This window comes from Miscanthus floridulus, chromosome 11 (genome assembly GCF_019320115.1).
Source record: "Miscanthus floridulus cultivar M001 chromosome 11, ASM1932011v1, whole genome shotgun sequence".
NCBI classification, from domain to species: domain Eukaryota; kingdom Viridiplantae; phylum Streptophyta; class Magnoliopsida; order Poales; family Poaceae; genus Miscanthus; species Miscanthus floridulus.
In genome coordinates this window covers 100,774,355-100,800,080 of record NC_089590.1, presented here as the reverse complement: position 1 = coordinate 100,800,080, position 25,726 = coordinate 100,774,355, and the positions used below count along the sequence as shown (strand labels likewise).

The window sequence follows — 25,726 nt, the reverse complement described above, 5'->3', positions numbered from 1 at the left end:
TCACGAATGGCCTGACCAAGATCATCAGCGGGCTCATCTTCTGCCCCTATATCTTCTTCAGCTTCCCCCATTGCAGTATCATTGAAGGCACCATATTCAGCAATAATGTCATCATCGTTCCATTGTTCTTCTTCACCTTCTTTCATTACAACCCCGGTTTCTCCGTGCTTCGTTGAACAAATATAGTTTGGCATGAAACCCGACTTCAACAAGTGTGAATGAAGACTCCTTGAGCTAGCATATTCCTTCAAATTCTTACATATCGCACATAGGCAGCACATGAAACCATCGCGTTTGTTTGCCTCGGCCACACGTAAGAAAGAATGCACGCCCTTAATGAACTCTTGGGAGCGGCGATCAACATTGTACATCCAATGCCGGCTCATCTGCATTATATGACATACATACCATATTAAAACCTAGAACATAATTAGTTAATTATACGACATGCATGCCACTACACAAGGTATTAATTTATGAAAGTCTCGCTACAATATAGACAATCCCAACTACCACTAAAAAAACTAAAGCTAAAATGCACTTCAGTAGTATAAAGATTTTGCGACCAATCCTAACTAAAACAGACAGATCATGCGTTTGTTCAACATCTATGGGCTTCTTCCACAGGATCACTGCCTCATCAGCCGCCGTAGCCGCATGTGCAAGAGAGTTTTACACGTGTTCAACATACTCTTCCTCCCAGTACCAGCCTGAACATCCAGTGTCATCCCACTGAAATTAAAACAAAAAATTAGAACTTTAATCACAATCATCATGAAAATAAGTATAAATTAACCATAATCATCAAATGCGACAAAATAACTCACATTGCGATCAGGACACTTGTAGAAGATACAGCCCTTGTTGGGACACTCCTTCCTCACCCAGTACTCCATCACAATCTTCTCCTCACACTTGCCGCATGCAATGAGAGGGAGGTCCGGCCTCAGTCGCTTTGGAACCCGATGAGAGGCCGAGGACCCGGAAGCAGTTGCCATCTACTCTCTATACTCATTTTTAATATAATATAAATTTCTCATTTTATAAATAAATAAAATTAAAAAAAACTCTAAAATTCTCTATATCTCTAAACCATGAAGTGTGCTATGCGTGCTAGAAATGAAAGCTGAATACTAGTTTTGAATAACTACTTTAACCTTCCTTCATCCAAATATGCAAACTTTAAAGTGATTTTGAGCTTAAATGGCTTACAAATAAAAAAATCCACCATAAAAACCACATATATCTAGTCCACAAAATGAGATATGCTACTGATAAAACATGAGAGTATAAAGTTGGTAACCTTTAGAACCAAAGAATCGATGGAGGAATCGAAGAAATCTTGTGATTACCGGCGATGAGGAAGAAGAGAGGCCGGCAATGAAGCAAGAACACTGAGGTCGAAGTGGCTCGAGCTCGGGGAGGAAGAAGGGCTATATAGGAGGGGACCTTTAGTCCTAGTTGGAGACACCAACCGAGACTAAAGGTCCCTTTCTAGTCCCGGACGGAGCCTCCAGCCGAGAGTAGACTTTTACTGCCGGTTGGAGGGACCAACCGGGAGTAAAAGTTAACCTTTAGTCCCGGTTGGTAGCTCCAACTGGGACTAAAGGTCCCCTGCAGCAAAAGCCTACCGCAGTAGCCGTTGGGCAGGGTCCTTTAGTCCTGGTTGGAGCTACCAACCAGGACTAAAGGTTTCTCTAGTCCCAGGCACGAAAAATACTGGGACTAAAGCTAAATTTTGAAGTGGATCAAAAGTCGTTTCTCTACTAGTGCCTGGACATTGACACCACGAAGCGACTGCACGCGGGGCCTACTTCCAAGTGTTGTACGTAGCCCTTCGTTGTCCCCGGGCCCCTTGACAACTTCCTCGTCCACCTGTCCGCCCCTAGGGCCAGACCTGGCAAGCCACCGCCTCCTACGCTGGGCGGCGACCTATCGCTGGGGACTGGTGGGTCGCCCAGTCAGCCTCGAGCTACCACGGTGCCGCCTCTGGGGACGGATTTCGTGGCCGTGGCTACCTCCCAACCTGGCGCCACAGGTGACCGTGACGGCCGGCCCGTCGCGTAGCCGCAGCCATAGGGCAAGGGTCCCTCGCCCGTGCCGGGGACTACGACCGCAAGCCCAATTCTAGGGCAGCCACCCTCCCTCTCCCCCTTTGCCGCCCCCTTTCACCAAGGGGGTTTAGTGGGGCGCTTCAAGGCTCTTCGATGGGTAGACGATGACCTCCTCGACGACTTCGATGTGGATGCATCGCTGACCCCCTCCCCAACCCCCTACCTCGATACGATTCTTCATGAGTCGCAGCCACCGAGGACGTTGCCACTGCCTACGATGGCCTGCCCCACAACTATTGGTGGCATCGCCCATGCCGGGGTGTAGGCCCGCCCCACGACTGTTGGTGGCGTTGCCCATGCCAGGGGCGGCGCAGGCGCATCAACCATCGTTGGGCATGACCGTGGCTTGTCCATCTGAGGCTCGGACCATGCTTCGGTGGCAGCAGGCATCTCTCCACTCCGGATGCTGATGGCTGGCATGAGGTCCTATCGTGCGGAACGCCAAGCGGCTCCGACGGGGCATGCCCTATGCGTCCTACACGTTCAGAGGAACGCCCACCCTTGACCCACTTTCCGCCAGACCTGCATGGGAAGTGCTTCAATTGTCTCTCGTCTTTGCACCGGGTGGCGACCTACATGCTACCTCCGCGTTGCCTACGTTGCAGGGGGTTCCGACATCTCACGCGAGACTGCAAGCAATGGTGGTGGAAGCCTCCTATAGCTACCGGCATAAGCGGCCGGCCACGACCACTTGCCTGGGATCGTACGTCGACCACCCAGCCACCAGCCCATGATGGTCTGGTGGAGTCGGGTGGAATTGTGCCTGCGTCGACTATTGTTGCGTCTATTAGGCGAGGGGCAACGACAGCGGTGAATGAGGCTACGGCGGACAAGATGCCAGAGACAGCCATTGGTAGACACCATCAACTCCTCCAGCAACGCTGCAGCCAATCGCAGCGAGACCGTTGGCACTGCCGCGGCGCCGGATACCACTATCGTAGCCGACTGTGCTACATAGGAGGGTCATGGTGAGCCCACCAGTGAGGTATGGGGCCTTTCCGAGCTCGATATGTTGCTCACACTATACTCAGACACCACGCACACCGCACGCGACTCAATGATGGAGGAGATTGTAGCCTCGCTCGCAATCTATCGGATGGCTGGCGATGAACACCTTAGTATCCCTGCTCAAATAGCAACGGGCTTCACTCCACGGCCGCTTGAACATAGTCAGGCTCAGGTCACGCCACTTTGGGTGGCGCAGACCACCCCCTTAGGAGTTATTGCCCCTATGGAGGACGAGGAGGGCGGTCCACCTGGCTTTGGTTTGCCTAAGGTCACGGAGGATGCTAACATGTTCAGTACGTCGCTTCAAGAGGACCGCACAGTCGACATCAGCGATAGCTCTACTGCACGCTGCCTCAAGAGCTTCACCAAGCACGTGTTGAAGAAGGTCGACTCTTCGCTTATTCATGAGCCTCCCAAGCAGCCTCCTGCTAAGCCGGTGTTGCCGTGGCAGAGCAGGCGGTTGGTGGCTCAGAGCCTCTCTCGAGTACCTACTTCCAAGTGAGGTAAGGTGCTGATCATGTAGCGTATGGGCTACACCAAAGGTCCATCAGCGCCATCTGCATCAGAGTTAGAGGCCTTTGACAAGATCTTCGACGGCAACCTGACTGCGTCCAACGTCGAAGCACTGGACGTGTTTCTTTCTGGACAGTGGAAAGGGCTCGCCCAGACAGTCACAAAGATGCAAGGCCACCTCCTTGGTCACACCAATGCGTCAGTATTGGTTGTTGTCTCTTGCTAGGATGGTCCAGCTATGGCTATTTTAGGTTGACCTCCTTCGGCACTCGGTAGAAGCACATTGTCTATATGTTTAAACCCTTCTTAATACAATGATACGCAAATATTTTGTGTATTCGAGAAAAGACAAAACTAAATATTTATTAAAGACTTATTCGTGCCCTGTCTTCATTCACTTAGTCTTATCTTCTACTATATCAACTCATCCCAAATCAATTAGAATGGAGAGATGAAGTAGCAAGCCCAAATTCCACAAGCGCCACTACTGTATTTATTACTATAATAGCACTCTGTATTTATTACTATAACAACACTCTAAGTTCACACTTTTCAGTAATCATTTTTTCTAGAACAAATAGAGCTAAGGCCTAATTGTTAGGAGAAAAATTATATTTTATAAAAATAAAAATAAAATCTAAACCTGATTTAGCCTACAAAAAATGAGATTGAACTATCCTAGTTAAAGAAGCTCTATGTCAAAATTGGTGATTTCTAGGGTGTCTAAACTTTTTGGTGTACGGATGAAAGGGGCAAGATTTATCCACCTTATTATGAAGAAGATAAAAGCCCTAGTTTGGTTTTAGTGATTGAGTGACAACTAGTGAACTAATGCTTTTATTGAGATGTTTGAGCTAGTGCCCACATGATGGTGTTGGCAAGGCTAAAAGATGGTAGAAATGATGATCATGACCATATGCAAGTGCTCAACATTGGAGAATAGAAAGAGATGGAAAACAAGCCCGAAGGCAAAGGTAGTGCTTTGCTTTTGCCAACCAAGATGCAATAGAGTGCATGATCTAGTTTAGGATCGATAGTCATATTATAAAGAGGGGAACTCTAAAGTGTTTACGAATGTCTAGTGTCACTAGGTGAAGAACATCTTTGCAGGAGGGTCATCGCCAATATCTTCGGTGAACCACAATGACACGCCTCTTACAACACTTCGGTAAGAGGGGCTTCACCAACATTTTTGGTGAATCGCTACGACTCGCCTCCGCCAACACTTTGGCAAAAAGGGGGGCTTTCGCCCACTACAATGGATCGAGAACCTTTGTCGACACCTTTGACATTAACGCCTATGATGACTTGCCTTCACCACTGAGCTTGAGGGGCTACGTCAATCCCATCAGCACAGAGATCCACTACACCTTCATTGACCACTTCGGATTGAGGGGCTCACCAATAACTTCGGTTCAGACATCTACTTTCACTACTACGACTACGTCGACTACACCAAGAATGATTGGAGATTCGGCCACGAGCGCTAGCCAAGAGGGTCTAGGGGAGCATACTAGAGGACAGACCACTCTAGAGGGCGAAGTCTTTTGTTCGACGCACGTGAGAGAAGATTTAGAGGCTCACAATAACCTTTGGCTACGACTACTTCAACTTCATTGACCATTTCGACGACATTGACTATGACGACCACATATGTTCCCAAAGAGAAGATGTATCTTCGGGTGAAGCTTCCGGTGAGAAGGTCCCCAGAGAAAGGACACATCATCGAGCAAAGCTCCTTACAAGAAGGTCCCTAAAGAAAGAACATGTCATCAAGCAAAGCTTTCGGTGAAAAGGCCCTGCTAAAGATGAAGATCTTTGCGCAAGAAGGTCCTAGAGACGAAGGCCTATGCGTCGAGCAAGTCAACAAGCTATGTCATAGAAGCGGCCGGAGGAGTTGAAGCCCAAAGATGAAGATATCGAGAAAGACAATATCAAGGCACTTGGAGTTAGAAGCCTTAGGAGTTAACACTTGTATAGACTAGGGTTAGGGGAGCCCATGTAGTATATGGGCTAAGACTCCCCCTTGAAGAGGCCCAATAGGTGCTAGTGTGGTGGCATGTGAAATCCACCCCAACCAAGGGGCCATTTGTAAATAACCATTGCCTATATATAGTGCCCAAGGGTATGAGGCAAGGGGCTCTCTACCACCCACACTCATTCCCATACTCTCAAACCATATTTGGGAACTTTCTCCACCTAGCCTTCCTTGTGGAGCCTTCTCCACCTAGCCTGCACCAAGAAGCCTTCTCCACAAAGCCCTCTCCACCAAGCCTTCTCCTCCACAGAGCTCTCTACACCGAGCCTTCTCCTCTCAAACTGTTCGAGATCCGTAGACCCAATGGTGGACAAGAAAAAAAAATCTTGGAGAAAGGTTTCATGGGTGTGCCCATGGGAGGGAGTGTGGTGAAGAAATTTTTTTTTGTGCCAATGGAAGGAAAGACGGTGATGGGCGGAAGGGTGGCCAACAAAAAAAGGTTTCTTGGCCATGAGATGGGTGGTGCGGACAATGGAAGGGAGGGCAACCAAGAAGAAGCATTCTTGGGTTTTGTAGTACACAGCTTCGGGCAATGGGCAGAAGGGATGGGAGGGCAGAAGGGATGGGGAGGGGAAAATAGAGAAAGTAGTGTGCCTCAGTTTGGGTAATGGAGGTGGAGGGAGGGCCAGAGGGAAGTAGTGGCTTGTTTTCAATAATAGTCCATCAGATTGAGTCAAGGAGATGAGAAGCTAGATCCGTCGAACAACACATGCTCGTGGTCGGCTAATGGTACCAAACCGGTGGAAGTGGCAACGTTCGACTTGCGTTCAGTCCAATGACTCCGACTCTGTCGCTGCTACCCGTTGGAGCTGTTCCACCACTATCCCACCACTATTTCCTGTTGGAGATGTTCGTGGGTGCCGGTGGTGCCACGGGGTACCACGCGTGACGTGAGCCTAGGATGGCGCTATACCACGTCTCCCTCTCTGGGTTGAACCGGTCCAAGATCGGGCGTGCGCAAGCGTTGTGCGAATGTTGCTGGCCGCGGCGGAGGTGCAGGGCCAAGTGAGAGAGGTAGACGCCGCCGTGCTCTAGGGGATGGCCGTCATGATCCTGGCGAATCTCGCATGCTACTCCGATGGGCGCGCGGTGGCCACCGTCGTTAGGCTCATCTGATGCACAATGCGTCGCGCTTTGTGGCTCCCGGAAGCACAGAGGATCGAGTACTGCATATCAACGTTGTACGGGATGACCCAGTGTACTGCACATTGATACTTTAGAATAATCGAGGTGTAGTGCACTTCTATACTGATAAATGTGGCTTAGACATTCTACTTCTAGGCTTACCAGTCTTACTAAAAACAGTGATGTCTTTTGTAGGCATTCTCTTTGTCGCTTGTTCCAAAGTAAGCATGTCCCTATTCACATGGTAGCAGGATGTGAAAAGATAATGGTATGCTCTCTATCTACAAGTTAGAATCTTGCTTTAGTTTATATCTATATGAAATATCTGAGTTCAACTTTGGTATTTGATTATATATTTTCTCTTTTTAATTTCGGTTCGCTTCTTTAGAGCATAAGTATCAAATGACATAACAAGTAGAGTGTTGTTTGTGGCCTCTCTTCACTGAGACAGTGATATGGTAGATGGCCATCACTACCGATCTATCACACATAAACTCAAATCCCCTTCTATTCTTGCATAGGAATATATATAACCAGAATGCAATCAAATCATGGCCATAAGGAAATGATAGTCATCTGACAATGCTTCAACGGAACTTTTTTTGCTAATTGGTTAGGCATGACTAAAAGTTTTGCCGCCGCTTCTGTTTTTTTGTCATAATTACCTGCAACCTCTCTGTAGCATGATTCTGCAGTCACTGCTAGGACTACATTGCCTTAACCAAAGTGTCCTCGGTGACAGGCAGCACCAGAGTTTCTATACTGGAGGAAGGCATTGATGCACTATTATTGTGTCTAGCACGAATGGTGATGTAGCTGGTACATGATTCTTGTGTTGATGCTAAGGATTTAAAAATCTATGATTCATTCAGCTGCATGGTTCCTTGTGAGTCCACTGCTTGCCATAGTGCCATGCTACATCTTGCTGAGCATTATTATTCTGTCATTATTTGCATCATTACTTAGACTTTCCACTTACAAGGTTCATTTTCTTCTTTGAATTTGCTACTGCTTCTTACTGCATGGGCTTATCTATATCTCTTATAATCCTAAACCCCACTAGAATATTATCTTGACATGCAAGGTGTCCACGTCAGCAGCCCACTGTCACTATAATCCTAAACATCTCTTATAATCCTAAACCACACTAGAATATTATCTTGATATGCAAGGTGTCCACGTCAGCAATCCACTATCACTATAATCCTAAACCCCACTAGAATATTATCTTGACATGCAAGGTGTCCATGTCAGCAGTCCACTATCACTTGCAATTAAAGTTCACTAGCATAAGCAATTATGATATCCACGTCATCAAGACACATCATCCACTAATATATATTTAGTTGTCTACATCAGCGTGCCACGCTAGCCACTAAGATTAATTTATAATAGTTAATCTCTTCCTAAGAATTGTATGAATAGTTTAGTTTCATTCCAAATCTATAGTTCCCGTAGCAACGCGCGGGGTATGCTTCTAGTATAGTTGATGTTTATGCCTTTATTCTTATTAAGTAAGGGGATGTTGGATACATAGCGCACAAAGAGATTCAGATTTACACAATTATGAATTTATTGAACTTTTTCTTCCTTGCTATTCTAGGTTCAGTTTCAAAACTTAAAGTATAAAGGTAGGTCAAGCGTAATGTGCTTACTTCATTAGAAAACTGATTAGGTAACTCTATTTGCAGATATTCCTTTTGAACTATGCAGGATAACTATAGATATTCTATGTCTTGTACATGTTGCTAAACCAAGTTACCTTTGCCAACCCTAATAAATATATAAACTCTTTCTATGACTTGGTTGATTTAATTTACATGGCTAATGTATTCAGAATTCATTTGGTTCCCCTTTAAAAATATCATGTGAACATCTTAGAATGAAGCCTCAGGTTTATAGAAAAGAATCGGGTTTTTTGGGCCTTCAGGTGTCATACCATTAGGGCATTAACAAACAGGCGATACAACGCATGTTGGTTAATAACATTATAGGCTTGATTTCTTCTTCGAAGAAATGCCTGCATCGTGTACACGTACGTATGCGCGTGCGATCTATAGACGCGCCCACGCGTACGCATGTACTATTTACACATGCGCGCGCATAGACTCACTCCGATCGCAATAATCTCCCTACTAACATTAAATGTTTTTTTATAGATATGTTGTACCATATATCTGTGTCTATACTTAGTCTCAATGTTTTTTACATATATATTAGGTTCATGTCCTTGGGTATATATGATATTTGCTCAATTGTACAATTATATTTATTCAGGTAACACATTACTGTGTTGCATCATTATTTTCTTTTCCTGAAATCTGCTTTGTAGTATTAACCATTTTGTTGATTTAATTCGGTTGGTTTGTTGGCCAAGGTGCTTTCACATGTTCTTTTTTTACTACAAACATGTGCATCACTCCATAAACATGCCCAAGTCAATTGGACTCTCCTAAGCTCTGACTCATGATATTCATCTTATTCTTGCACAAAAACGCAGGTGCTCATGAGTTCGTGTCATCTATTTTGGGCGACGACAGAGGAGGCCGGGTCATAATTTTCTATTGTTTGTTTTGTTCTTTCTAAGTGCCCCAATTTCAGATGTTACTAACTTCTACTGTATGTTTAGTCTCTTGTGTTACATACCCCTAAAATGGAACTTATGCCTTTTTTTCTCTCGAATACGCAAAAGATTTGCGCGTCATTGTAATTAAAAAGAAGAGCTTAACCATACAAATGACGCACTGCGACGAGCGTCCTAGGAGGTCTACCAATTGACCTAAACAGTTCAGGATTAGTTGCTCTGGCTTAGAATGCAGTTGGTGAAAGTCCACTACCGTTTGTCCACACGCAGCAAGAGCCGGCGCAGCATAACGTGCCCACAGTGCGATTAAAACATACTGTAATCACGACACGTTCAAATGTATACCTGGATAAACATTCAAAAGCCCTCTTCCAACAAAAGGTGCATCGGATTTGTTTCATCATTGATGTGGCCAACAGCATTTGATGGCTATGAGCAAATTAAAGGCCTAGACAGAATCAGCTTTACTTCCTCTTTGGTTTGTTGGGCTATACTTACCAGGTGCAGTGGTGACATATATTAGTATGAAACTATTATGAAAACAGTAGTGTCATTGGGGGAAGGGGGGGGGGCAGCCCCTGCACGTCCGTCCCCCTTCTTTCCCTCCGTCCACGATTTCAATTCATACCTTCATTCATTGCAACTAGATACTACATGCACTTATTTCTAAGACTACACTACTTCAACCGAGCCACTACCAATTTGCTAAAGTTTTTGAGACCATCATATTTCTTTCTATCCCCACAACATGTCTAACTAGTCCAGTAGCTAGGAGCGCAGCTACAAAGTTGCCCATTCAATTAGTTCTCTCGAGAAAGCAAGTAAATTGGGCCCCATTCGACTCGCTGAAACTTGGCTGAAAAACACTGTTTTGGCTGAAATGTCGTGAGAGAAAAACACTGTTTCGGCTGAAAAAAGAAGCCGACCAAGCCGGATTTAAGGTAAGCCGAACGGGCCCAAGTGTGCGGTTGCCCATTGAATTTTGATTTTGATGTTAATCTAGTAGGGGCAACAAAAGCACAGCGGAGTGACCGAAGTGAGATTTGGGATTTCGATTGATGATGATGAGGATGATGATAGGAAAAAAAGAAAGAAAGAGAAGAAAAAAAACCCCCTCTAGTTCGTATTCTTAGTTGGGCCGAATTCTTGTGGGCCGAGCCGAACCCTACTCCACTGGTACTCTGTCCAGCCCATGGCGAGCGAAGAAGGGATTCCAAACCTGAGAAGGTTCGCGAGAGCAGGTTGCTTGCGGGCTGCGCTTGCGCTGCGCGCCCCTCCTCGCCAGCGCCGCCTTTGCCCTTCCATCGCGAGTCGCGACTTGGGTTGGGACTCTCTTTCCCTCTTCGCTTCTTCCTCCCCCAACCTCCTCCTCTCCATCGATTCCATTCCATTCGATTCGAATTCGCGATCGCCCACCACCCGCACCAACGCAGCCTCCTACCCTACCCTAGGCAGCGCCAAACCCTAACCCTAATCCTAATCCTGTGCGCCACCAATGGCGGAGTCGGAAAAGGAGGCCGCCGCGGCCACCGCCACCGCCGCCGCCGCCGAGCCCGGGTCCGGCCCGCCGCACGAGGACGAGGATGCGCTGCTCGCCCGCGCCCACACCGTCGTCTCCAGAATCCTCGACCGCGAGCTGGACCCCAACCCCCGCCTCCTCCACACCCTCGCCACCATGTGCGAGCTCCACGAAGCCAGGTCAGTGTTGCTGTGCCTCACTCAGTCACTGTCCGCTCCTCTCCCTCCCCCTCCCTTCATTCCTATCCCTACCAGTTTATTTATTAATTTAAATTCTGTTCTATTCCTGTGAGCCGATTCTCCCTGTTAGTTAGATTGCTGCTTCCCGCTTCACTTGGTTTCTAGCCTATACTAGGGCCTTCTAGCTATCCCATCCCTGCCTCCTGGCCGGGTTGCACCACCGCTAGTGTGCGAATGGCAGCAACTCGCTCTGCTTTGCATGTGCATATTACCTGCCCAGTTCCAGGCGGGAAGCTACGTCCCTATCCTTATTTGAAGTACTCTTGTCTGGCCAACTTAACCGCATTGACTGGATTAAAAGGGAACTTCATATACTAAACTGAAACGCTGACAGACGGATATCGGCTACTCTTGCCATCTTGCTCGTGAGGCTTCATGCAAATAACTAGTTCGATTTTTACCATGTGGATGCAGACTTGCAGGCTTACGAGGCAAAACTGCCATTCCCACTTTAATTCAGTTATTATGTGCAGCTAACCCAATGTTTAATGGCACAAACACAAGGAGTTGCAGACTTGCTTGTTCGGTTGCCTCCTAACCATTTGTTTGCCTCTGCAGATATATTGAGTTATGTGCAGCTGACCCAACGTTCAATAACACAAACACAAGGAACACATCTACAATTGGGAAGCTGGCCAATTTGCTCCGGGTGTGTAGCCTACTCTGGAGTTCTGTATGCATCAGCGTAATTTCGTTTTGCCCATTAATTCTATAACTAAGCACTGTTACTTTAACCCTATCAACAGGACAATGACGAATTTTATGAGTTGGTGTTTTGTAAGATCTTGTCGGACACCTCCTACTCTGTTGCCGTACGTGCTGCCGCTGCTAGGCTGCTCCTGAGCTGTCACTCTGCCTGGACGGTTAGCTTATCCTCTATGCATTTGTGTTGTGTACTCTTTCTGTTGTCTGCTCTCAATCTATTCCACCCGTTCCAAACTGTGCTAAGCTTTTCATTCTGCCTTCCTTTTCTTCAGCCTCCGTATCCACACGTCTTTGAAGACTCTATCATAGATAATATTAAAAAGTGGGTAACAGAGGATCCTGAAGCGTCTAATGAATGTGAATGGAAGTATCTAGGAAAAAATAAACCCACAGATGCTGAGATGCTGAGAACATATGCGATCGGGTTGCTCGCTATGGCGTTGTGCAGGTACTGTTAGTGTCTCATTGATTTATCATCTGATACTGAGTACTATCCTTCTACTACCGAATTCATTATGATATTCATCTAATTTTTTGCATGTTTCAATTTTTCACCTCAGCGGTGGGCAATTGGTAGAGGATGTCTTGACTTTGGGCGTATCAGCAAAGCTCATGCGCTTTTTGCGCATAAGAGTCCTTGGGGATGCCTCATCTTCTCAGAGAGATGCTAATCATCCACAAGACACCAAGTATCCTCGAGGCAGAGACGATAGTAGGGGTAAATCACGTCTGGCCCAAGATGGTTCTCGATTGGATGGAACAAGGGTTGGGTATGGAATATTATTAACCAACCCGACAGCAGAGAAGGACAATGAGCCTGCTGTTGGAACGAGGCAAGCATATGGAGAAAGGTCATTGGATGACACTGTTGCTTCATTGGATAATTCTGATGCCCCCGAGGCTGATTGGACCAATGATCGATGTTATGGCACAAGTGGTTGTGACACAAAGTCAAAATATGGGGAAAAGAATTCTGTGCCGAGGCTTCTTAAAGATGAAGAGATCAGCGAAAATGGCGAACTGTTGAAAAGAAAGCTGGGTCGAGCCCCCTCCCGACTTAGAGTGAAGGGAAAAGCAGGAGACAGCTTGCCTGAGTGTGAAATGACACCTTTATCACCAACCTCTGGTTTGAGAATAGGAGGTCGGTCTACTAGAGACAGGAATGTGGTGAGGGTTGATGACCCAAAGAAGGCAACTGATGTGAACAATAGATCTGCAAGCCTCGAGTCGTTTAGCGCTATTTCCAAAGAAGAATACGAAGATCGGTTCAGGGATTGCATTATTGGCTTGAAGGATATATCTGACATTGTTTTGAAGGCAGTGAGAGCTGCTGAGGCTGAGGCCAGATCTGCAAATGCACCTGATGAAGCTGTGAAAGCAGCAGGTGATGCTGCTGCCGAGCTTGTGAAATCTGCTGCTTTGGAGGTATGGAAAAAAAAACATCTTTGAACTTGCAGATAGCTTGTTAGCATCTGTTTTATACTCCCTCCGTTCCAAGTTATAAGTTGATAATTTGGAACGTAGGGATTAAATCATTAGTGACTATGTCTTATTACTGGAGCGCTACACTTCTGCAGGTTTGGAAAAGCGAAAATAATAGTGATGCAGTTGTAGAAGCGGCGGAGAAAGCTGCATCTGCTGTTGTTGAGGCTGCGGTGTCAACTAGTGTCTCACGGTAATGTGGAGAAATGCTTACACACATGCACATTATGTTTCTCATTGTTTTCTGTCACTGATCTGTTATTTATCTGAGAGTTCACTTTGGTGTTACAGAAGTGCAAATCAAGTTGGTGAACAGCGTGCAGTGGAAGAAGCTGTCCAAACCAGTGAAGACCAGGATTTGGAAAATTTTGTTATCAGTGACAAAGCACAGCTCTTACAACTTAGAGAAAAATATAGCATCCAGTGTCTACAGATTTTGGGAGAGTATGTTGAAGCTTTGGGTCCTGTTCTCCATGAAAAAGGTGTTGATGTTTGCCTCACGTTATTACAAAGGAGCATGAAAGACCAGGAGGGACGTGACCACTTTGCTCAACTCCCTGATGTCCTTAAATTAATTTGTGCACTGGCTGCCCATCGAAAATTTGCTGCACTCTTTGTTGATCGTGGTGGTATTCAGAAGATCCTCTCTATTCCTAGAATTACCCCGACATATATGGGTCTTTCTGCCTGCTTATTCACTTTCGGGTCTCTTCAGGTAGACACAACAATACTTGTTCATGCAATATTAATGCTGATCTGCTACTTCTCTACCATGCTAATCTTCTGATATGCTTGTAGTCTACCATGGAACGTGTTTGTGCGCTTTCCTCTGACACACTTGACAGTGTTGTTGAATTAGCACTTCAACTTCTTGAGTGCCCACAAGATTTAGCTAGAAAAAATGTGGCCATCTTTTTCGCTGCTGCTTTTGTGTTCAAAGCTGTTCTGGATCTATTTGATGCCCGGGATGGGATGCAAAAGCTTCTCGATATCCTATGTGGATGCGCATCTGGAAGGTCTGGCCATAATTCTGGAGGAGCAGGATCCTCCAATGTAAATCAAGGGAATGATCGGCCGCCTGCTGAAGTTTTAACTGCATCAGAGAAGCAAGTTGCATACCATACTTGTGTTGCTCTACGGCAATACTTTAGAGCTCATCTCCTTCAGCTTGTTGATTCCATTCGGCCAAGCAAAAGCATCCGTAGTATTGCCCGAAACACTTCTAGTGCAAGAGCTGGCTACAAACCTTTTGACATTAGCAATGAAGCTATGGATGCTGTCTTTCGTCAGATCCAGCGGGACAGAAAGTTAGGCCTTGCTCTTGTGAGAGCTCGTTGGCCTGTGTTGGATAAATTTGTTGCCTCAAATGGTCACATGACTATGCTCGAGCTGTGTAAGGTAAAACACACTGCACACATGCATTGTTTGGTTATGTGGGGCTTGTTAATAACTTGATTTGATTCACAGTTTCAGGCACATGGTGATCGGTATTTGCGTGACTTAACTCAATATGCAATTGGAGTTCTTCACATCATAACACTTATGCCACAGCCACATGTCCGCAAATCAATAGTGCAGGGAACATTAAGCAACAATCGTGCTGGTATGGCTGTCTTATTAGACACGGTGAAAAGTCTCGACTATATTGATCATGAGGTACAGCTTCACTTTGAAAATATGAGTATGAATTAAATAACCTTTGCAATTCCCTGATAATTTCTGAAGTGTTATTTAAATATCAGTTCTTATTATCAGTCAGTGAACTTGACAAATCTGCTTATCTTTTGAGCTATATAAAAACTTACGTCATTCTGTGCCCATTTCACAAACCCACCACTGCTTGGGGTACATTCTCACAAAAGTACAACTTTATGATCATTCTCCTTTCATGGTCAGCTGGGCCCACAGGTAAGTGGCATGAGGCCGGCTGAGCCCAAGTGAAATTTGATGAACTATGACTGATGTGGGCCCGATTGGTCATGAATGGTCACAAATTTGTAGTTTTGTGAGAAGACTACTCAAGTATTGGCAGGTTTGCACAAAATTTGGTAGGCCTGTGATTATTAACCCAAGATATTGGTAAGGTTGTGAAAAATCTACTTTCACTGTTTTTGTGAATCAGGTGATCTGTCCAGCACTGAATGTCCTCGTCAATCTTGTATGCCCACCTCCTTCTATCAGCAACAAACCATTGTCGACTGCCAATCAGCAACCTGCAGCTACGCAAGCGCTTGCTTCAGAAAGCAGAGATAAGAACTTTGAAAAAAGTATTTTAGATAGGAATCTACTTGCAAATCAGGGTGAATCTCGTGAAAGATCTGGTGATGGCAACCCTGCTGAAAGGAACAATACCTTGCATCAAGGAACTAGCACACCAGTTGTGCCATCTGGAGTAGTCGGTGATCGAAGAATAACGTTAGGAGTTGGAGGTGGTGGTCCTGGTCTTGCTGCTCAATTGGAACAAGGATACCGTCAAGCTCGAGAAGTTGTAAGAGCCAATAATGGCATAAAAATTCTTTTACAGCTTCTTGGTTCTCGGATGGTTACACATCCTGTGGCTATAGATTCTATTCGAGCCCTTGCCTGCCGTGTCCTGCTTGGCCTGGCTAGAGACGATACAATTGCACATATACTGACAAAGCTCCAGGTATTGCATACTACAGAACATTAGTTATCTCACGTCCAGTGTTATAAATCACAGTGGCAACTCATAACTATTGTTAACTACGTTTCCACTGCAAGCTGAGTGCCCCCTCTGTTTTTTTATAGGGCCTATTAACATTTGAAAAAGTCATCTTTATCAGCTCTTACCACCAATTAGTATAATTGCTTACATGTTTAGTGTACATAAGTTGTATTGATAGATTCATGTTTCCTGGATCTTTGAACAAGATATACGTTCTCTAGCAATCTCTAATATGTTATGAGAAAATTTAGTGTTCAAAAGCATACTTTTGAAGACTTAAAAATCCTAATTTGCCCAGGCTTGTTCTTCATTGTGGCTTTGTGATAACGCAGATGGCATACTACTATCTTATGTCCTTGTTCCTTTTACATATAGCTCAAGACGATTAGTTTTGTCAAATAATTCTTGAATGCGTACCTTGAAGATATTTATCCACTCATTGTTTCAGGTGGGGAAGAAATTATCAGAACTGATCCGTGATACCAGTGCCCAGACGTCTGGGGGCGATAGTGGAAGATGGCAAGCTGAGCTGACCCAAGTGGCAATTGAACTAATTGCGGTAAGAGCTTTCATCTTATGTGATTATAGATAGTAAATTTGCAGGTTCAACCCTCTAAACAGGCGAGGTTGGTTAAACGAGTACTATGATCACATGATTCTTTGCAGGTATTGACAAATTCTGGAAAAGAAACAACATTAGCGGCAACTGATGCTGCTGCTCCAGCATTGAGGCGCATTGAGCGAGCTGGGATAGCTGCTGCTACTCCTATCTCCTACCACTCGAGGTTTGATTTCTGTATGATTGCTCTATTGCATTATCTTGCAGTTTTGAGTTCTTTCCTTTTCTATTTTTTTCTTATTCTTTTTTTTTGGGGTGTGTGTAGGGAACTGATGCAGTTGATACATGAACATCTCCTTGGGTCTGGTTTCACTGCCACTGCTGCCATGCTCCAGAAGGAGGCTGGCCTTGCACCTTTACCATTGATAGCAGCGGTGCTTCCTGCCCACCAAGTTGCTGCCCTGGAAGCATCATCTGTTCAGCAACAGTGGCCCTCTGGACGTGTTCAGGGATTTCTCTCAGATAAAATAAATATGTCGACAGATCAATCTTCCCAGAAAACAGATTCTATCCTGCCTTCATCTAAGAAAAAGGCACTGACCTTCTCATCCAGTTTCTCACGAAGAGCTGTGTCTCCGCATCCTATTTCTGGTAGCAGAGCAAGCAACATCCTTAAAAGTCCTGTACCTATTGCGGCTGATACTGGAGATGCAGAAATGTTGAATAAAACACCACTGTCGCTGCCACTTAAGAGGAAGCTTGTGGATGTGAAGGATAATAATTCTGCATTGGCATCAAAGCGCCTCGCAACAACTGATCAAATGTACCAACCCTCTGCATTCCAAACTCCTGCTACTCGCAAAGGTCTGTCAGTAGCAGTAGATTCTCCTACTTCATTTCATTGTGGTCGGACAAACTTCAACAATGTTTCTACTGACAACTTGGACAATTCTCAAGGCACGCCAAGAGCGTTGATCACTACAGCACTTCCTGGTGTGAATGATCAACAATCAGGAAATTTGGAGCGTATGACACTTGACTCACTGGTTGTACAATACTTGAAACATCAACACCGCCAGTGTCCTGCTCCAGTTACAACTTTGCCACCACTTTCTCTTTTGCACCCTCATGTTTGCCCTGAGCCTAGTCGCAGCCTTAGTGCACCTGCAAACATAGCTGCTCGTATGGGAAGCCGTGAGATAAGTAGGCAATTTAGTGGGATACAGATACCTCGTAGGGATCGTCATTTTATATACAGTAGGTTCAAGCAGTGTCGTGTTTGCCGTGACGAGGCATCACTGTTGACTTGCATGACATTTCTTGGAGATGCATCTCGAGTTGCGGCTGGTAACCACACAGGTGAATTAAGGATATTTGACTGCAACACGGCAAATCTCCTAGAGACTCAAACGTGCCACCAACATCTTGTTACAATGATGGAGTCGACATATTCTGGTGGAAATGAGCTGATTCTCACATCCAGCCTAAATGAGGTTAAGATCTGGGATGCCTTCTCTGTATCTGCAGGGCCTTTGCACACATTTGATGACTGCAAAGCTGCTAGGTTTAACCACTCCGGAACTTCATTTGCTGCCCTTTCTACTGATACAGCTCAACGGGAGGTTCAGTTGTATGATGTACAGACATATACTCTTGCTACGCGGCTTCCTGATAACACTAGCAGTTCAGGTTCAGGCCGGGGTTACATCCAACCCATTATACATTTCAGTCCTTCAGACACAATGTTGCTTTGGAATGGAGTCCTGTGGGATACAAGGCAACCAAATCCTGTTCATCAGTTTGACCAGTTCACAGATTACTGTGGTGGTGGATTCCATCCAGCAGGAAATGAGGTGTGTTTTTTTTCCTTCAACCATACTAATTAATCTCATCTACTTGTATGTTTTGAACCGTAGTGTCTTTCTATCCGTCTCATAGCATGTTATTGTGTGTTTACGGCATTCTAAGCTTAACATATCACTTCTCTCATGACTATGTTAGTAGGATTGTTCGATGCACTTCCCCTCTTTGAAGACCTGTTTAGTTCAGCAGCATATCCAGCTAATGTCATTGTATCTCAACCTTGCCCCATTTTTTATTCAGTAACAGAGTTTCCGGATTCAACATAATCTTATCTTTCGAGCCCAAACAAAGTATCTCAGTAAACAATGTACAGATAACTTTTTTGAGTAGAACGGGGAGTGCATGGAGTAGCAAAACAACAAGAGCCTTACAAATCATCAGCATTGATTAATTGGCATTAAAAAAAAAATCTGTGGGCTATTGAAAATAATAGTGCATTTGTCACCTATTTTCTTAAGTGCGGTGGAAATTTATCTTAGTACATGGGTATTGATGATGATGAACAGCGGTCTGAGAGGTTAATTTATCCACTGTGACTTTGCTACCAATATATTTGTTTCGCATGCCATTATTTTAAGAGGAACTTGTTGGTAGTGTGTTCGTCTCCTTATCTGTCATTGAATATTGTACAGGTGATCTTAAATTCGGAGGTGTGGGATCTGAGGAAGTTTAAGCTTTTGAGGAGTGTCCCTTCCCTGGACCAGACAGTAATAAAGTTTAATGGAACTGGTGATGTTATCTATGCCATCCTGAGGCGTAATCTTGAGGACGTGACAGCATCCATCAATGCTCGTAGGGTCAGGCAACCTCTTTTCCCTGCATTCCGCACGATTGATGCGGTGACTTACTCGGATATTGCAACGGTCCAAATCGACCGCTGTGTACTGGATCTTGCCACTGAGCCAAATGATTCTCTTATTGGGGTGGTTGCTATGGACGATCACCAGGAGCTTTTCTCTTCTGCTCGCTTGTTCGAAGTTGGCAGGAAGCGGATAACTGATGATGATTCAGATCCAGAGGACGCAGGTGATTCCGATGATGAGGATGATGATGACAATGATGACTCCGATGATGATGTTCTCCTTGCGCCAGTGCTGGAAGGGGATACAGATTCTGAAGAGTTAAGCAGCAGCGATGATGGTGATGAAGATGGTGGCGACGATATCCCCAGTTCGGATGACATTGAAGATGACCCAGAGTTCATTGATGATGGTGGCGACTTTGAAGGGGGAGGGGCCTTGATGGATATTTTGGGTGACGACGAAGGGGACGATGACGAGAGTGATATGATGGAATCCTTTAGCAGTGGCGACGAGGAGGGTTGGATCATGTAGGAGGGTCTGATCATGTGGGTTTTGTGCTGCTGCCCTGCTGAAGAACATGGAGCATGGCCCTGTAACAATTCAATATTTATATGCTCACATTATGCTTGTAATTATTTCCTTGTCCTCTAGGGGTAGCACTGCTCCTGCTAGGGAATGTGGAACATAATGAAGTGTTGAGATGTCAGATGATGCAAGTAAAGATGGGAAAGCTTTGAGTTCTGCTTATCGATCGATCGATTAAAATTTATTTATTTATTTATGGTGTGGGCTTGCTTTGCTCTGCTGACTTTGGTTCTGGTGCTCAGTTTTGACTGTCACTGATGAAGTTGCAAAGCATCAGGACCGACTATATTATTTGTGCAAGTATCGACCTTTGCCTACGCACGGTCGAGGCTAAATGTTGATACCTGTTTTCTGAAGATTCAAAGTGCCAGTTTCTTGTGTTTTCTTATGATGAGAGAGAATCGAATCAAATAGTCCTATCACTGAATATGTGCCTTTCATGCATACCATGTGCATTATTGTGTCGTTGACTGGCATTATAGATGAAAAATGCATCTGAACTGAAAACAGGGGAGCGTTGCGGGCATCTAACAGCATGCACAACACAAAACTGACTGCTAACTTTAAGCTGTGGTGGCTTGTTGGCAATTGCCAAGAGGGAGAGACATAAGAGAGAGATGTGTCATGTCAGATTTGGAGCCTGCTCATGTCGAACTCCCCGCTGGCGTGCACCTGCCGCACCGTCCTGTCGTAGTCGTCTTCTTCCTCCTGCTCCTCCTCTTGCTCTGCCTCTGCTTCCTCCTCGTACTGGTCGTTGTCGTCGTCGTCCGAGGCGGCGTCCCAGCCGTAGCCGGAGACGGGCCTCGCCGGCTTGGGCACCGCCTGCGCCTCCTGCACGATCCTCATGATCTCCTCCACGCTCTGCGACGAGTAGGCTGCTGCGGCTGCCACGGCATTGGCATTACCATTGCTGCTGCTGCTGCCGCCGGCGCCGGCGTCTCCCACTCCCCGTCGGTTGTAGTAGGCTGCCTGGGCCTCCTCCTTGAGCTCCCTCGGCAGGTTCTTGAGGTACCATGGGTGGGTCTTGATCTCGCTCATGGTGATCCTCCTGTACGGGTTCTCGACGAAGATGCGGGAGAGGAGGTGGCGGCAGTTCTGGGAGACGTGCACGTACTCGGGGATCTTGTACTGCACAGACATGATCCGCTGCGAATTGCATGCGATGCAGGAGGAGATGTCAGCTTCCATTTGCACAGCACAGACCACAGAGTAATAACCAAGAGACCAAAAACAAAAGAGTAAGCAGATTACCGACCGAGTACGCCTTTCTGAAGTTCTTGGGATCCTTGGGATCCTCGAACGGGTAGGCTCCGACGAGCATGACGTAGAGCGTGACGCCGCAGGACCACACATCGGCGTGCTTGCCGTCGTACTCGTGCCGCGACAGCACCTCGGGCGCGATGTACGCCGCCGTGCCCACCGTTGACTTTGGCCTCGAGTGCAGCACCGAGGACTTGGAGTATCCGAAGTCGCAGATCTTGAGGCGCGGCGCCGGGCTGCCGTCCAGCAGCGTGTTCTCCAGCTTGAGGTCCCGGTGGCAGATGTTCATGGCGTGGCAGAAGCTGACCCCGCACACCAGCTGCTGGAAGAAGTACCGGGCCTCGTCCTCGTGGAACCGGCCGGCCTCGCAGATGCGCTCGAACAGCTCCCCGCCCGCCGCGTACTCCATCACGATCGCCAGGTGCGTCGGGGTGAGAACCACCTCCTTGAACCGGATGATGTTGGGGTGGCGAAGGGAGCGGTGGTTTACGATCTCGCGGAACACGTTCTCGTCGATCTGCTTAGCTTGGCTAGTTTCAGTTTCAGGCACAGAATCCATAGATAGGAAAAGGAAGAAGAAGAACATAAACGACGACGACAGCAGCAGAGCAGAGAGAAGAGAGAAGAGAAGCAGCAGCACCACCCAGGCGAGAGGCGACTCACCCTGTTGCCTCGCTCTATGAACTTCATGGCGACGAGCTCCCTGGTTTCCTTGTTCCTCATGAGCTTGGCCACCCCGAAGTTGCCCGCCCCGATCTCCCGAACGGGCTCGTACTTGTCCATCGGATTGGATCGGATCCCTGCTTTGAGCTGCTGCTGCTGTTCCTCCTCCTGCTTTTGGCTTGGCGATATGATAATCACTACTGAATCTGACAAGCAATATAATTCTCCTCTCTCTCTCTCTCTTTCTTGCCGACGATGGATTCGCCTGTGCAGCAACGCACCTCAACCGCAGCCTTATCAGGTCAGGTGCTGCAGATTGCAGCTCCTTTGGATTGGAGGTAGCAACAGGGAGGGATGCTGGGAGGAAGAAGGCGACGAGGAGGCCGGGCGGGCGGAGATAAACAGAGACATAGAGACGACAGGGAGGGGAGGGGGATGTGGGTGGTGGGGTGGCTTTGTGGCCTGTTTGTGGAGCTGAGTCAGTCGAACGACGGAGCAGGTGCTGCTGCTGCCTTTTCTTTTCTTGTGTTAGGTCTCCTTCTCCCTCTCCATCCCATTTGCTTTGTTTCTTTCTTTCTTTTTCTCTGTAACTATGCAGGCTGCAGCTGGATCGGATGGGATCGACTTGTATTCTTCTTCTAGTCGTAATTTACGATGACGATGAGGGTGCATCCATCCATCATGCAGAGCAGAGCAATGCATACACCAACCGAAAGGGACCTCACCTCATCTCTTCCTTGCCTTCTCTGTCTCTCTGTGGCTCTGTGCATCTATCACCCTTCATTCCTTCTCTGTGAATAGGGTTTCCAATACACTAACTAGTGTTGGTTGCCTGACCTAATTGTATCTAGATATACTAGCAGCAGTAGTAAAAGAGGAGGGAATGGTTATGACATGATGGCAGCCCTGCCCTTGCACAGCTGCCTCATCAGCCCACCAGCAGCAGGAATTGAGAAGGCGATCATCGCTTTCAGTACATACACAGACTGCTTACCTGCTCCCAAGATTAGATTAGATTCATTCACCACAAAGAGCACAGGATTCTGCATTTAATAGACACCTGAATATACACGGCATATGCATGCCAGTACTAGTACTGATGTACTACATGCGAATTGAAGCAAATTGCAGTTGTTATATACCACAATACCACCACTACTGTAGAATAGAATATGCAACTAACTGTGGAGTGGAGCGTCACTTTCTCAATGGTTCGAAGAACAAAGATCACCATCTATCTAGTCTCAGGCTCTCAGTTGTGGCCGGACCGGAGAGGAGACTGACTGAGTACAATGGCCATTGGCCAATGCCAATAGTCACCAGTCACTGTCTGAGCTGAGGTGGGTGATTTTTTCCCCCTTTAACATCTTTACTTCCGGTACTGTTGGCTAGAGTAGGGAAACAACACAAGCTACAAGAAAGGTAAACAAATTTCTTCTAACATCTAGATAATATACACAGTACGTAGACTAGTTGCCAGCAACATATAGAAAGTCGCCCCAAAGACACTATTCGTAGGATATAATAAGACTAGTTGCCAGCAGCAGCAGTTGCAGGGGGCAGTGGCAATTCAAATAAGCTTCTCGCTTCATTAGGCTTTTAGTACTAGTATTATGTATTAAGCTGCAGACCTCGCTGCTTGCCTTGCCTCGTCAGGATCCATGCATCTTCTGTTTCATTTGTGGTGGAACCTTGCCATTGCCAAGCGGACGGTGCCCTTATATTTTCTAAGATTTATTCTAAAAAGAAACGATTATATTCTAAGGGCGGGTTTGTCAACACTTCAATCTAGTCCAATACAAATGGATCGGGATGGATTGACAAACAAGGCCTTAGGTGGCCGGTGATGTTTCCATTTATGGTGACATGACTGCGATGATAGAACCGGTCTCAAGGCACGTTGCCACAAGTTAAACCTCGAATGGATTAACGCCAGGTGTGTCGGGAAACCTGACCTAGCTGGCTAGTTTTGAAGGCATTCTTAAATCGATAATTTGACTTTACTACTGTGTAACCCTCGCGAAGACGATAGAAATGCAGATGTAGGATGCCTAATTTGGAGCCCAGGTGAGAGAATTCCAGGCCAATTTCCTAAACCGGCCACGACACCTTTGAGTTTTAATTTGACAGCTAGATCCGAGTTAGGAGATGTATTTTGACACGGGATTTATAAAAGTTTCGACTTCTAATGGAGCACAAGACCTTCCCACCTACACATGAAGGGCCACAAACGATTCAGTGTATCCAATCGATCAAAACATGATACGACTTAACTTTTCTACCATTTCCAAACACATTATTTGTTGTTCTACAAACTCCTCAGGTTAGTGCTGTTTGTGGGCGTTTTAGGTAGCCTTCCAACTCTAGAACAACCCTTGGTACGGTGTGACTTTCCAATGAGCTCCTTCCTGGGAGGGTTCTTAGTTTTTTTTTTTCACAGGAAATCTACGGAAACAGGTTTGGCTGATTTCCGAAACAATTCTAACTAGTTTTCTTGGGTTTGCTGTGAGGCAATCATCGTGCGATTCAAGCGATGTACCTCTTTTAGTGTGGGACCAGATTAGTGCCAAAACACTTTTGGCGACTTCGTTGGGGATGGTAAATCGGCCGCTATGGCTAGTAAGATACATGTCCCTTTCGAGATTGGTCCTAAAAGCATCATAAGGACAACTTTAGAGATGCTATCGGGCGAGGATTATATGGCCTTTGAAGATATCAACAGGAAGATGCAAGAAGAGGCAGGTCAACAATGGCAAAAGTATGGATATGTAGGAGGTTATTTTAATAGGTCAAATGTGGCAATAAGTAGAGGGTGAAAAGGGTTGACCTTCAATCAACTTTAGCTCCTTGATTAGTTCTAAGGGCGCCTTTGTAAAAGCTCTAGTTTGGTTTTGGTTAATTGATGAAACCCTAAGTGCTAACCTAGTTTATCAAAGTGATTATGAGATAGGTAGCATTACTCCAAGTGATAAAGCAATGGCGAAGATCATGATGATGGTGATGGCATGGTGATGATCAAATGCTTGAACTTGAAAAGAAGAAAGAGAAAAATAAAAGTATCAAGACAAAGGTATAAATAGTAGGAGCCATTTTGTTTCGGTGATCAAGACACTTAGCGAGTGTGATCACATTTAGGTTAGATAGCCGTATTATTAAGAGGGGTAAAACTCGTATTGAAATGCGGTTATCAAAGTGCCACTAAATGCTCTAACTCATTGCATATGCATTTAGGATCTAGTGGAGTGCTAACACCCTTGAAAATATTTGTGAAAAATATGCTAACTCATGTGCACAAGGTGATACACTTGGTGGTTGATACATTTGAGCAAGGGTTAGAAACTTCACCGGCACCCTATATAGAAAAGATAGGGGTTCACAGAGTGACCGGACGCTGGTGGTGCAGTGACCGGACGCTGGGTTCAGAGTCCGGTCAGTGACAGCAGTAAGCACACGGTCTCAGTCTTGTGACCGGACGCTGGCATGTAAACTGACCAGACGCTCATGGTCTGAGTCTGGTCAATGCTGACGTACACTGACGTGAGGCGCATAGAGAAAACGTTGAGCGACCGGACGCCGGGTGAGTCCGGTCGAGCATGACCGGACGCGTCCGGTCGTGAAATTTCACGTTTGGAACCTTACTGGAAACGACCAGACGCTGGGGTCCTGCGTCCGGTAACTTTCTAACTGACGCGTCCGGTCATCACTTGACCGTTGAGATCGAGGGATTGGCGTTTGAGGCCGATGACACATGGCAAGCATCGGGCGACCGGATGCTGGGGTCCTACGTCCGGTCGAACTGACCGGAGCGTCCGGTCACCCTGTGTTGTGCCCAGTGAAGGGGTACAATGGCTCTATTTTATGGGGGCTTCTACTTAAGCCCCATAGCCGGCTCAAGCTCACTCTCTTGGCCATTTGCATTGACATAGCAACCTTGTGAGCTTAGCCAAAGCCCTCCCACTCATCTCCATCATTGATCCATC

The 25,726-nt window shown here is 46.2% G+C and overlaps 2 protein-coding genes across 2 annotated transcripts; one reads left to right on the top strand and one right to left on the bottom strand.

Annotated features, from left to right (window-relative positions):
* The first annotated feature begins 10,653 nt into the window (after positions 1 to 10,653).
* On the top strand, positions 10,654 to 19,985 carry LOC136492847 (DDB1- and CUL4-associated factor homolog 1-like). Its single transcript, XM_066488898.1, has 14 exons — positions 10,654 to 11,080; positions 11,699 to 11,789; positions 11,887 to 12,003; positions 12,118 to 12,293; positions 12,406 to 13,270; positions 13,423 to 13,520; positions 13,619 to 14,042; positions 14,126 to 14,725; positions 14,795 to 14,983; positions 15,450 to 15,974; positions 16,462 to 16,572; positions 16,680 to 16,798; positions 16,898 to 18,425; positions 19,068 to 19,985. Exons 1-14 carry the CDS (start codon positions 10,878 to 10,880, stop codon positions 19,767 to 19,769), a joined length of 5,748 nt encoding a protein of 1,915 aa, XP_066344995.1. The 5' UTR covers positions 10,654 to 10,877; the 3' UTR covers positions 19,770 to 19,985.
* A 269-nt stretch (positions 19,986 to 20,254) lies between these two features.
* On the bottom strand, positions 20,255 to 22,021 carry LOC136492848 (serine/threonine-protein kinase SAPK5-like). Its single transcript, XM_066488899.1, has 3 exons — positions 21,747 to 22,021; positions 21,079 to 21,600; positions 20,255 to 20,969 (listed from the first exon to the last, which is right to left on the bottom strand). Exons 1-3 carry the CDS (start codon positions 21,864 to 21,866, stop codon positions 20,451 to 20,453), a joined length of 1,161 nt encoding a protein of 386 aa, XP_066344996.1. The 5' UTR covers positions 21,867 to 22,021; the 3' UTR covers positions 20,255 to 20,450.
* Positions 22,022 to 25,726: the final 3,705 nt, after the last annotated feature.

Excerpts from the sequence above, each read along its gene's own strand:
- LOC136492847 (XM_066488898.1), top strand. The coding sequence starts at position 10,878 with ATGGCGGAGTCGGAAAAGGAGGCCGCCGCGGCCACCGCCACCGCCGCC. Across the intron at positions 12,294-12,405 it reads CTCGCTATGGCGTTGTGCAG|CGGTGGGCAATTGGTAGAGG; the intron begins GTACTGTTAGTG and ends TTTTCACCTCAG. Across the intron at positions 16,799-16,897 it reads CCTATCTCCTACCACTCGAG|GGAACTGATGCAGTTGATAC; the intron begins GTTTGATTTCTG and ends GGGTGTGTGTAG.
- LOC136492848 (XM_066488899.1), bottom strand. The coding sequence starts at position 21,866 with ATGGACAAGTACGAGCCCGTTCGGGAGATCGGGGCGGGCAACTTCGGG. Across the intron at positions 21,601-21,746 it reads TCATAGAGCGAGGCAACAGG|ATCGACGAGAACGTGTTCCG; the intron begins GTGAGTCGCCTC and ends CAAGCTAAGCAG. Across the intron at positions 20,970-21,078 it reads ACTTCAGAAAGGCGTACTCG|CGGATCATGTCTGTGCAGTA; the intron begins GTCGGTAATCTG and ends TGCAATTCGCAG.